Genomic DNA, 11,789 nt, shown 5'->3' on the forward strand with positions numbered 1-11,789 from the left:
AAAAAAAAAAAAAAAAAAAAAAAAAAAAAGACAGCAGGAGAGCTGGGCCCTGCACAGCAACTGGTGTTAGGCAGGGCGGGAGCTGGGGTCTCAGCACTGGGCCCCTCAGAGGTGCCTTCCCTTCCCCCACTATACCCTGGAGAGTATAGTAGATGGTCACGGCTTCGCTGGCCACATTGGACAGACATGCTGCTGAGCTGTTTCTGGGCACCTGCAGATATGTGTGGGCCATCCCCATGGCTGTTACTATGGAAGACTGAGCCCCGCACCTGGTGCTGCCCCACGGAATGGGACCTAATGACTTGCTTGTTCTTGTTGGTGGAGGAAGGCCCTGGGGACTCGGGGGCGGCCCTGGAAGGACCCAGGTCAGCATCAGTGCTCTCTCTGCCCAGGCCCTGCGATGTCAGGCTGACCTGGCCGTGTGTGTACAGGGTGACGGGACCTTCTCTCGGGCTGTGACTCTCGCTTGCTCCCACAGTACCCTCACTTCTTGAAGAGAGAAGGCAACAGGCTTCAGATCATGCTGCAGCGCAGAAAGCGGTACAAAAACCGGACAATCCTGGGCTACAAGACACTGGCTGCAGGCTCCATCAACATGGCCGAGGTGAATGTTCTGGCCTGGCTGCGGCTGCTGCATCAGGCTGGTCCTCATGGGTGCTGGGCCCCATGCATGTGGAAGATTTTTCTCATGTGTCCAGATATCTGCTTCTCTTAAATTGACCAGGGGGGCCTTGAGGCCAGGCTCTGCTGTAATGGCCAAGCACGGTCCCTTGGTGGATGCTTCCTCTCTGGGTCCCTGGCCCCAGGCCGCTCAGCTGGCCCCCCCCGACACACCTGCAGCTCTTGCGTGTGCACCCCGCTTCCAAGCCTGTCCTGCCCGTTGGCAGAGGGTAGGTTTCAGTCCAGGGTGGGTCTGTGCTGGAGCCTGTCCCAGGAAGCATAGCTGCAGGTGCCCCCACCAGCTGGTTCCTCCTGTGACACATCCCGCTCAGCAGGCATCTGGGCTGGGACTGGAGGTGCAGGACAGCCTGGTGCAGGGGCTGCTGGCGGTATCCAGGTAGGGGCGAGGCCAAGGGCTCGGACATGGGGGCCTGTGGAGCTGCAGACTTGGCTGTGGGAGCCGGGCAGCCATGGCCCCAACCTGCTTGTTTCTTATGCTAAGGAATCTTCACACCATGGGCTGCATTCTGGGGTCGGGTACTCCGTCATTGGTTCCTGGGGCACAAGAAGCTGTGTTGGTGCCACCTGGGACAGGATAAGGGTGTGGTCAGTCAGGCCAGCTCTGGAGTGGGAGCCAGAGCTGCCAGCAGCCCCCAAACTCCCTTCATCCTACCCAGGACCCTCTGCTTCCTGGGCCACACATCACCTGTGCAAGGCTCAGAGAGTGGGGGTGCCCACCAGTAGGCTATCCCCCAGCACCCTCTGTAGCCTGTGGGCCTCATATGCCTCCACCAAGGGCAGGGGCAGGTGGTTGGTCCCTTTGGACATTTGGGCCCCACCCATCCATCCATCTAGGACAGGCAGGGTACAGAGAGCATGAGCTGGCTCTCTTACCCTCCACCTATGGTCTCCAAAGCCAAGGTTCTCTGTCCTTCCACCTGTACTTCTCTCTCCCCCTAATTCTCTCTGGGCAACTCCTCCTACCAGTGGCTTTGTCCTCAGGACCCAATTGGACCCTCCCAAGTGTTCCCAAGCATGGAGTCAGACCTGTCCTCCTTGTGTCCTGTCCTGTTGCAGTGGCTGTCCCCCACCAGTGAGCTGCTGGGGGCTTGCTGAGTATCATTGTTGTGAGCATCACTGGTCAGCAGGGGTTTGGGGCAGCCCCAGGCCCAGAGGTCAGACCCAGCAGTCCAAGGGGGACAAAGACACGCACAGAGACAGGTGGAGGCTGGCTTCAACCATAAGCTGGGGGTATAGCGGGCTCGTGTGGCATTGAGGCTGCACACCTGAGGAGGGGGCACAGGGGTGTTGGTGGAGGCTGGTGGTGTAACCGAGGGTGCAGTGTGGGGCAAGACTGCCCACCAGCACATGGACGTGCTGGGGCCCCAGGGCATGGCTGTGATGGGGCTGGTGGGGCTCACCTGTGCAGCCCTGCTCAGTGGAGCCGAGGTCCACTGGTCTGGCACAAGGAGGAGCCAGTTGGAGTGGGGCCCCAAGCCAGATGTTGGCGCTGAGTGCTCAACTGTGATGGGGCTGGTGGGGCTCACCTGTGCAGCCCTGCTCAGTGGAGCCGAGGTCCACTGGCCTGGCACAAGGGGGAGCCAGTTGGAGTGGGGCCCCAAGCCAGATGTTGGCGCTGAGTGCTCAGCTTTATGGGTTAAGCCAGCATTTCTTTGGCCTGGAGCCCTCCTGGCTGAGACCATTGGGAAGGACCAGTACCACATCCAACTCAGCCCCGCGTGCAGAGATGCCCCCAGCCACCTGCCGCATCTTTCTACACAGCCCTTGGGACAGTCCAGCTGAGGAGCAGGTGGCCACACAGGTGGCAGGACTGCAGTATGGACAGCCCTGCCATGTCTGTCCTCTGGTCTGGCACTTGAGGATCTACCCAGTACCTGCAGAGGGGAGTGTGTGGGGGTGGGCACGAATGCAATGAGACCATCCTTGGGACCAGTCTGGTGGAAGTAGGAGGACAGCTGCTTGGGCGTTGTGTGAGGCCGGGCCTCAGGAGGGTGGGCAGACCCTCGTCAAGGGAGTGTGTGGGGGTGGGCACGAATGCAATGAGACCATCCTTGGGACCAGTCTGGTGGAAGTGGGAGGACAGCTGCTTGGGCGTTGTGTGAGGCCGGGCCTCAGGAGGGTGGGCAGACCCTCGTCAAAGGAGACCAAGGCTTAGGGGGTGTGTTAGTCTGTTTCTGTTCCTTATAACAAAATACCTGGAACTGGATAATTTATAAAGAAACAAAATTTATTGCTTACAGTTTCAGAGTCCACAGTTCAGGGAACACGTCTGGCAAGGGCTCTGTGCTGGTGGTGGAGCCCTCAGAGCCATGCCCCTGACCACCATTTTTAATCCATTCACTGCTGCATGGTCCTGCAATCTAGTCACCTCTTCAAGGCTCCACCTATCAATTACTATAATAGGATTTCCCACCCTCAATGGTTACAGTGGGAATTAAGCTGCTAGTATCTGAGCTCTGAGAGGCACAGTTCAGTCAGTCCACAGCACAGGGATGGACTGATCCGTGTTGTGGGAGCCTGAGGCTCGGGGTGGACCAACTTGTGACCTGGCTACAGGGGTGTAGTGGACACTGTGGGCTGTCCCAGAAACACAGTAGTGGCTCAGGGAGCTGGGCTGCCCTCACGGGGGTGGGACCCACAGGCCTTGCTGTCCCTTGAGCTCCGTTCAGCCCAAGGAGACCTGGAGACCTGAGTGTCTAGGGGTGGGGTGGTTCACAGTGGAACACTTGGGGGCATTCAGAGTGAAGACAGCCAGGAGCCATCACCCAGCACTGTGTGCCTGCCGTGATTTCCCTTTAGCCTTTTTCCTGTGAGTATGTTTGTTTTAGCAAAACTTAGATTATACTGTTTATACAATTAAGCATGACATCCTGAGCAGTTTCCCATGTCACTAAAATTAATTTGAAAACAAAGGGGAGGAGCCCGTCAGGAGTCAGGGCCTGAGGGAGCTGGGAGAACACCAGCCAGGCCCTCCGGGACCGCTCCTGGAGGAGTCGACTCCAGCCTTTGCCATGGGTCACTCAGGGTCCACAGAGCATCTCATGGGCCAGCCTGGGAGAGTGGTCCCAGGGTCCCTCAGTGCCACGCTGTGCGGCTACAGCAGAACAAGAGTGGGAATGGCTACTGTCCAGGACAGTGACTGGCCAGCCAGTGCCACCCCAGCAGAATTCCCTGCCTCAGGGGTTGCTGGAGCCCTCCCCAGGAGCACTGGGCAGGGGGCAGAGGATCAGCAGCCTGGGAGTGTGCGCTGCAGCCGTGGTCCTGGGCCTGGAGAAGGGAGGGCTCTCGTGCGGCTGAGTGGACGAGGCCCTGCGGGTGAAGGCAGCCCCGCCTGCGGCATGGCCTGTGCTGTACTGTCTTTAGAGACCCGCGAGGGGCTCGCCCTCAGTTTGGCACCTGGTACCGAGCATGCTCCTGCCCTTGTGCATAGGACCCATGCCCAGGCCCCTGTGCTCCCATCTCAGGGGTGCCCACCACAAGCTGGCTACAGGGACCAGTGCAGAATGCCCTGGGTAGGAGGCTTGCTTTCTCTCCCATCCTCCAACATGAAGGAGGGAAGAGAGCAGGTGTTTCTTAGGGGAAAAAAGGCCCAGCCCTACCTGGGGTCCTGTGGGTTAGTGTGAGCAGGTATGGTGGCCCAGCGCTGACTGCAGCTGCCCCCACCCAGGCCCTGCTTCCTGAGCCGAATGCCAGCTCCTTGCTTACCCCTTCCAGAACGGTGTCTGGGCCACTCCTGCTGCATTGATCTCATTTTGTCGGGATGCCTGGCAAGCTCAGCTCTGACGTTGGTGTCTAGCTTGAGTGTTCACACTGTTCTGTGTAAGGTCAGATGTCCCTCTGGGAAGGTGACATGGGGCACATGGAGCTCCGCCAGAGAGGGGGGCAGTGGAGCCACGGCCATCCTCAGTGTGTGCTGCTGCGTGTCAGGCGTGTGCATGTGGGCAGTGTGTGTCCTTTGTGTGCACACAGGCACATGAAGGCATCAGGAGGGAGTGTGAGGGTTGGTGTATAGCTGCCAGCTCACCTTCCTGATTGGTTTCTGAAATGGCGCTGAAAGATGATGTGAGCTTTCTTAAAATTTTTTTCATCTTGATTAAAGAGTTTGCATCCTGGGCCGGCCCGGTGGCGCACTCGGTAGAGTGCGGCGCTTGGGAGCGCAGCGGCACTCCCGCCGAGGGTTCGGATCCCATATAGAGACCGGTCTGCTCACTGGTTGAGTGCGGTGTGGCCGCGACACCGAGGGTTGCAATCCCATTGCCGGTCACGAAAAAAGACAAAAAGGAAAAAAAAAAGAGTTTGCATCCTAAATCAGGCCCCAAAAGTTTTAAAAAATCAGGTCCATGAAATCCTAACATCAGGATCTGAACAGATGGTCCCAAAAGGTGGCTTCTGCAGCGCAGAGGTCCCAAGGCCGAGACAGTTGTGGTGTCCTCATTGTCACGTGCACACTTCAGAGGCTGCCTGCATGGCACCGCAGAGTGGCTGGGAGCACCAGGGCTTGCTCTGCAGCTCTCTGCTTTACTTGACTCTCACGACAGAGAAGGTCTTGACTGGTCCTGTGAGGCAGGCCTGGTGGGTGTCTCTCCTGCTGTTGGAGGCCCTGGCCTGAGCTGGTGGCTGCTCCTTGGGCCCCCACAGACCATGTCCCTGGACATCTGATCCCACAGGGCAGGTGGCCCAGCCTTAACACACTGCTGTGCTGCTGCTGAGTCCCCCAGGTGGGCAGAGGAAGAGACCTGCATGGTGGCTTCACAGGGACAGCAGGTGGGCCTGAGACCAGGCCAGATGTGGACATTCCTATCTGTCCCCCTGCAGTCGGTAGTGGACATTGGCCTTACTAGATCATGCCAGTGTCCCCACCTGCCTCCCAGGTCCTCCTCTCTGGAGGCCAGCTCCCCACTCCATAGTTACTGTGCTGCGGGGCTAGCACCTCCTGCCTGTGAGGAGAGGAGAGTCTTCAGAAGCCCAGCACACACACCAGGGCCCTTCTGCCTGTGGTGCTTTCTAGAACAGTGTCCCCGGCCACAGGTGATGCAGCACCCCTCTGAGGGCGGCCAGGTGCTGAGCCTCTGCAGCGACATCAAAGAGGCCTCTGTAAAGGTGGCTGAGATCTGGATCGTCTCCCTGTCCAGCCAGCCCATCGACCACGAGGACAGCGCCATGCAGGCTGGCCCTAAGGCCAAGGCCACAGGTGAGCGTGGACACCTCCTGCCTCTTTCCTGCCCCTGCTGTGGGGAGGCTGCTTCCTGGAAACTTGGTGGCTAAATCACAAGCACTGTTGCCGGGGCCTGGGCTGTGGCCAGTCCCTGCTCTGCTCTTGGTGGCTGTGGCACCTTGGTCATTGAGCCCTGAGTGTCCGCAATGGATGTTGTGGGGCCTTATCCCATGATGTCTTGGACGGTCCGGGTGCAGGCCCTGGTCTGGGGCATTGCTGCCATCACAGCTGGGGTACTGCTCTCTCCCCCGTGCCCTCATACCCCTCCCCTCCTCTCCTGTCCGCCAGCCCCCAGTTCCCCTCTCTGCATCTTGGGTGGGGAGGCCATGGCTCTGTTTGCCGCCTCATCAGCACGCGAGGTGGAACCTCACGGCGGCTCCCTTCGTGTGCTTGTTCTGCAGATAACTACTCCGAGGAAGAGTATGAGAGCTTCTCCTCTGAGCAGGAGGCCAGCGACGATGCCGTGCAAGGGCAGGTAACCTTAGCTCGAGGCTCGGGCTGGTGGCGGGCCCTGCCACACAGTGCAGGGCCCTGGGGAGATGCCGGCCTCGGGGCCTGCTGGCCTCAGGCTCTGAGCTCAGCTCACACCAGGCATGACACTATGGATGGGCTCAGGACCTTCCAGAGCCCACTCCCCAGGGTCCTGGGGTCTGTAGGGTCCTCACTGGCTGTCAGGAGGGCCTCACAGACCAGGGGAGGGCGGGAGAGCCACAAGCCTAGCCCGCAGTGTGCCGTGCCTCTCTCCTGTCCCCAGGGCCACACATGCGTCAGCAGGCAGCTCTGAAGGGCTCTGGAGACAGCCGTGGCTCACTGGTCGGCTCTTGGTGCCTGGGCTCATAGCCTGTGGCTCAGGCACTGTGTGTGTCTCTGCAGGACTTGGACGAGGATGACTTTGATGTGGGAAAGCCTAAAAAGCAGCGGCGATCGATAGTAAGAACGACGTCCATGACCAGGGTCGGTGGAAACTGCTTTTACTAACACAGGGGAAGGGCGGGGGTGGGGGAGGACAGTGTGGGCCCCGGGTCTTGCCACGGGGGGCTGGAAGCGAGGCGACCCATCCCTCACCCGTGGCCAGTCACTGGCTTCTCCTGGGGCTCAGGTGGGGATCCTCTTCCCCCAGATAGGGCCGAGAAGGTGCTGAGACCCCACACCCCGGCCTTGTTCTCAAGGCCAGGTAGAGGTGCCTGACCATTGTCAGTTAAAGTGGGTGCAGGCCAGGCGGGGGGCATCCCCATGCTGGCTCGTGGCTGCCAGCCCCCACTAGGTCTCCTGGCTCCAGCCTCAAGTGGCCACAAGGCCCAGAGGGGGTGTCAACAAGGCAGAGCCCCGGGCAGGCCCCTCCACAGGCAGAGTATGGAGGCCTATTCTTTCCTTGATTCAGTGCCCACAGACACTCTGTGTGCGGCTGGTTCCCTTGTTCTTGTTCAGGATCTGGCACCCTGGGTCCAGGGCCTTGGGGATTTTCCTCTAAGAGGAAAATGGGCTTGAGGCTGCAATCCCATTCTCAGGGGCCCCACCTAGTGTCAGCCCAGTGTGTCCACCGTGGAGCCTGTTGGAGAGCTCACAGCCCTGGGCTGTCCCCCACAGACAGGACAGGTCATGGCCTGGCCCAGCCAATGTTGGTTGCCCAGGAAGATTCATGCCTGGTGCTGATGAGGGTCCAGCCCAGCCCAGTACATACCCCTCCTCTGCAGTGCGTGACGGGCCTGCACAGGCAGTGCCGAGACCCCGTGCTGCTCCTGACTTGGGTGACGTGTGTCTGTGGGTGCAGTGCAGCAGCACCAGTGTGATCCTCAGTTCCAGGGCCCCAAGCAGTGTGTGCCTCCCATTGCTGGGTTGGCCCCATGAGGGTGGCTGAGAGCCGCCACCTCCATCAGTGGCCAGTGGCCGGAGCTGAGGCTCTGCAGCCCAGAGTGGCATGGGGAGCAAATGGGGTTTGGGCACTCCACTGGGCTCGTACCAGCTCTGTGCCCACCCAAGTGGTCACCCCCTACCCAGGGTGCATGGCGCCTTCCTTCTGGAGTGGGGCCAGAGCCTTTCCTGGGAGGTGGTGTGGCAGGAATGGGCCAGTAGACTGTGGAGGCCACCGGGAGTACTGTGGAGTCGACACACGCCCTCCCTTGGTTCCCTTTGCCAGGCCTGGGACTGTTGACTCCTCCCCAGCCCGTGTTGAGGTGTGATCTGGGCTTGTGGTTTGAAATGCTTGTGAACATGCGTACTGTTATTAAACCTCTTAGCTGCATCTGAATCCATCAGTGTCGCATCGTGAGCCGTGCCTCCTCCTGCCGAGGCTGCTGCGAGGGCCTAGTGCACTGCTGCACTGTGTCCTCTGAAGGGAAGGGGCTCCCGTGTTGTTTCTGACTCCAGGCTGCTTGTCTTGCAGCAACAAAACTTCAAGCAGAAAGTCGTGGCGCTGCTGCGGAGGTTTAAAGTGTCCGAAGAGGTGAGTGAGAGCTTCCCCTCCCGGACCGCGTGTCCTGCATGCCCACAGCCAAGCGTCCTGGTGGGGAGGAGGCACCTGGGGTCGGAGCTCCAGGCTAGGCCTGGCCGTGCCACCTGTGTCTGTGCGGCCCCCTCGGCATCACCTTCTGTCCGTCAGCGGGTAATGGTGGTGCCTTTTCCCAGGGATGGCTCGAGGGTCCAGAGGCTCAGGAGTCGCCTGCTGGGACTTGGTTGAGCTACAAGTCCTACCAGGAGGGGGTGTAACTGTAGGTGTGTGTCTATACGTTCTTATAAATAGGATTTATGTTTCAGAGCAGTTTTAGGTTCACAGTAAAACTGAGCAGAAAGTGCAGAGAGTTCCCATATGTCCCCCCCCCCCACTGTCAGTGTACCATGGGCTTTTTAATTTTCTACTTCTAGCTTTTCTCTAGTGTCCAAATTACCTATGATGAGCAGCATAACTTTCATAATCAAAAAGACCTTGGGTTTTTTTTAATGTGGTCAGAAGAAATTTTGTCCCCAGGTTCTGGATGCACAGTGGAGAGGGGGTGTTGAGGTGTGTAAGCCTGAAACAGCATCGTCACCTCTTGCCACAAAAGCATGCAGCCCACAAATGGTGGCCATGTGGCCACACACAGGAGGGCGGTGCCCCCAGAGGCAGCAGAGTGGGAGGTCAGCCTCCAGCGCCTGCACTCTGCAGTGGTAGCTCTTCTCTGGCCCAAGTGAAGCACGCAGTCACGTCTCAGCTCTGTTGGGGTGGGGAGGGGGTGCAGTGTTTCTGTGAACAACACAGAGCCAACCCGACTCCAGAGGAAACAGTCTCAGGGCTGCTGGGACCATCAGCCAGTTCCCTGAGTCCCTGAGCTTGCAACTTGATGTGGAACATTTGCAAGCCCAACCAAAGGTGGGTGTATTAGTCCATTTTGGGTTGCTATAACAGAAATACTGGAGACTGGGTAATTTATAAAGCACAGAGGTTTATTTGGCTTACAATTCTGGGACAGCTGCATCTGACACAGGCCTCAGGCTGCTTCTGTTCATGGCGGAAAGCAGCAGGCAGCTGGCAGGTACAACAAGCAGATCACATGGCAAGAGGAAGCAAGAGAGAGAGAGAGGTGGGAGGTGCCAGGGTCTTTTAAACAACCAGCTCTTGCAGGAACTAAGAGCGAGAACTCACTCATTAATCCCCCCACCTAGGGAGAGCATTAATCCATTCATGAGGGATCCGCCCCCCTGACTCAAACTGCCACACTGTGGATCAGATTTCCTTGAGTTCTGGGAGGACAATACATCCAAACTCCATCAATGGGACATTTAGCCACAGCGGGATCCCCGGCCTGGGCCCTTGCTGACCTCTGCTGAGGCCCTGTGTGTTGAGGAGTGGGTGTTCTCAGCTGGATCCTCACCATGGGGCTCCATACTCGCCTGGGCAACTAGGCCAAGTACCAGAATGTGCCTCACAGAATGGACTTGGTTCTCATTCCTGGGACTCACAGCCCAAGTTGGGAAAAGCTTGGCCTGGTGCTGTATTCAGGGAAAGGACCTTGTCATTATCATAGGAATAATCTCCCAGGTTTATGTAAAATTGACATAGATCAACGTGCCCCTTCATCGAGCAAGGTGATCATTTTTCCATATTTGCTACACGTATTCTCTGTCCTGTGAGGACCAAGCCACCTCAGCCACAGCACTGTGCCTGAGCCTCCCGTGGGAGGCAGAGCACTCCCGGCCACTGGGAGCCCTACACCAGGCATCGTCCTTCACTCTGGACCCTCACCGCAACCCTCACATATGCAGGAGAGGCATAGCAAGTTGGGGTCACCAGTCTGGATTGCAGCCCGTCTTAGGCTGTTAGGGCTGCTGTAACAAATACCTTAGGCTGGGTAATTTATAAATAATCAAAGTTGATTGCTCACTCATGGTTCTGGAGGCTGGAATTCTAAGATCGAGATGCTGCCAGATCTGGTGTCTGGCGAGGGCTGTTTCTCACAGATGACACCTTCTGTGTGTCCTCACATGGAGGAAGGAGGCACAGATCACCTCCCAAAGACTCCACCTCCTGATAGGATTGCCTTGGTGGTGTCAACATATGAATTTGTTTGGAGGGACACATTCAGAATATAGCATTCTGCCCCAGGCCCACCAAGATTCCTTTTCTCACATGCAGAATACATGTGCTCTGTCTCAGTGGCTGTAAAGTCTTACCTTTTTCCAGCTCCAACTCCAAAGTCAAGTCCAGAGTCTCGTCTAAATATTGTCTAAATCAGATGTGGATGAGACTCATGGTATGATCCAGTCTTAGGCAAATTCCCCTCCATCTATGAGCCTGTGAAGTCAAACAAGTTATGTGTTTCCAAAACACAGTGGTGGAAGAGGCACAGGATAGACATTTCCATCCCAGAAGGGAGAAATAGAAAGGAGGGGCAACCCTAGTGGGGCTCTCTGTGGTGGCCTCCTCCACGGCAGATCTCCACCTAGGCCTGGAGCATCCTTTGTGATCCAGTTGGAGGCATCTGTGCCCTCAGCTCGTACCCCCACCTCATGCATTCTGCACAACGCTGGAGTCGGCAGCTCATGGACACTGCCGAGGTTTAGCACCTGTGCCCTCTGAGGGGGTGGCTGCTGCTGCTGCACCCCCCTGGCGTTGAGCCCACAGTTGGGGCAGCCAAGGAGCCCTGGGCAGAATGCGGGGAGCAGGCCCTTGAAATTGTACCCTCAAGGCCCTGGCATTCTGGGCCTCTGATGCGGGGGAAGCCCCGGAGATCTCTGAAATGCCTTTGTACTCATTCTCCCGTTGTTTTGAAGAATAGCCTCTGGCTTCCTTCTAACCCTATTAATCTCATCAAATTTCGCTCAGCCACGCCCTTGGTCTTCTCTCCTGAGCACACTTTTTCATTATTTACAATGCAGACAACATGGCCAGGCAGAGAGTTTTCCAAATCTTTAACTTCTACTTCCCTTTTGATTATAAATTCCATCTTTACTTGTTTCTCTCTCCTCACATTTTATTGTAAGCATCCAGAAAAGCCACGCCTCACCTCAAGACTTTGCTTGGAGATTTTTTCTACAAATGCCCTAGTCCATGGGATAGACATTCTACCTTCCACAAACGAAACTCAGCCAAGTTCTTTGCCACTTTGTAACAAGGATGGCCTTTCTTCCTGTTTCCAATGACACATCCCTTGTTTCTGTCTGAGACCTCATGAGATGGCTTCTAGCATCCATATTTCTACCAACATTGTATTCACGACCCCGTAGATGCTCCAAGAAGAATGAGGCTCTGTCTGCAGCGCTCCACTGCTCCTGAGCCCTCACTAGGATCATTTTTTTTTTTTTTTTTCTTTTATCTTTTTCCGTGTCCGGCAACGGATCGCAACCCTCAGTGTTGCCCCCGTACCGGACCGGGGACCGGCAACGGGATTGCAACCCTCGGTGTTGCTCCCGTGCCTTG

At 57.3% G+C, this 11,789-nt stretch overlaps 1 protein-coding gene across 1 annotated transcript in view; it reads left to right on the top strand.

Annotated features, from left to right (window-relative positions):
- PACS2 (phosphofurin acidic cluster sorting protein 2) overlaps positions 1 to 11,789 on the top strand; it is a 32,797-nt gene that overhangs the window by 4,925 nt on the left and 16,083 nt on the right. The window contains exons 3-7 of the mRNA XM_008574279.1: positions 479 to 604; positions 5,710 to 5,872; positions 6,298 to 6,371; positions 6,770 to 6,826; positions 8,280 to 8,339. Of these exons, the coding sequence (XP_008572501.1) occupies positions 479 to 604; positions 5,710 to 5,872; positions 6,298 to 6,371; positions 6,770 to 6,826; positions 8,280 to 8,339 (480 nt within the window). The remainder of the gene's footprint in view (positions 1 to 478; positions 605 to 5,709; positions 5,873 to 6,297; positions 6,372 to 6,769; positions 6,827 to 8,279; positions 8,340 to 11,789) is intronic.

This window comes from Galeopterus variegatus, unplaced genomic scaffold (assembly GCF_000696425.1).
Source record: "Galeopterus variegatus unplaced genomic scaffold, G_variegatus-3.0.2 Scaffold1026, whole genome shotgun sequence".
In the NCBI taxonomy this organism is placed as follows: Eukaryota; Metazoa; Chordata; class Mammalia; order Dermoptera; family Cynocephalidae; genus Galeopterus; species Galeopterus variegatus.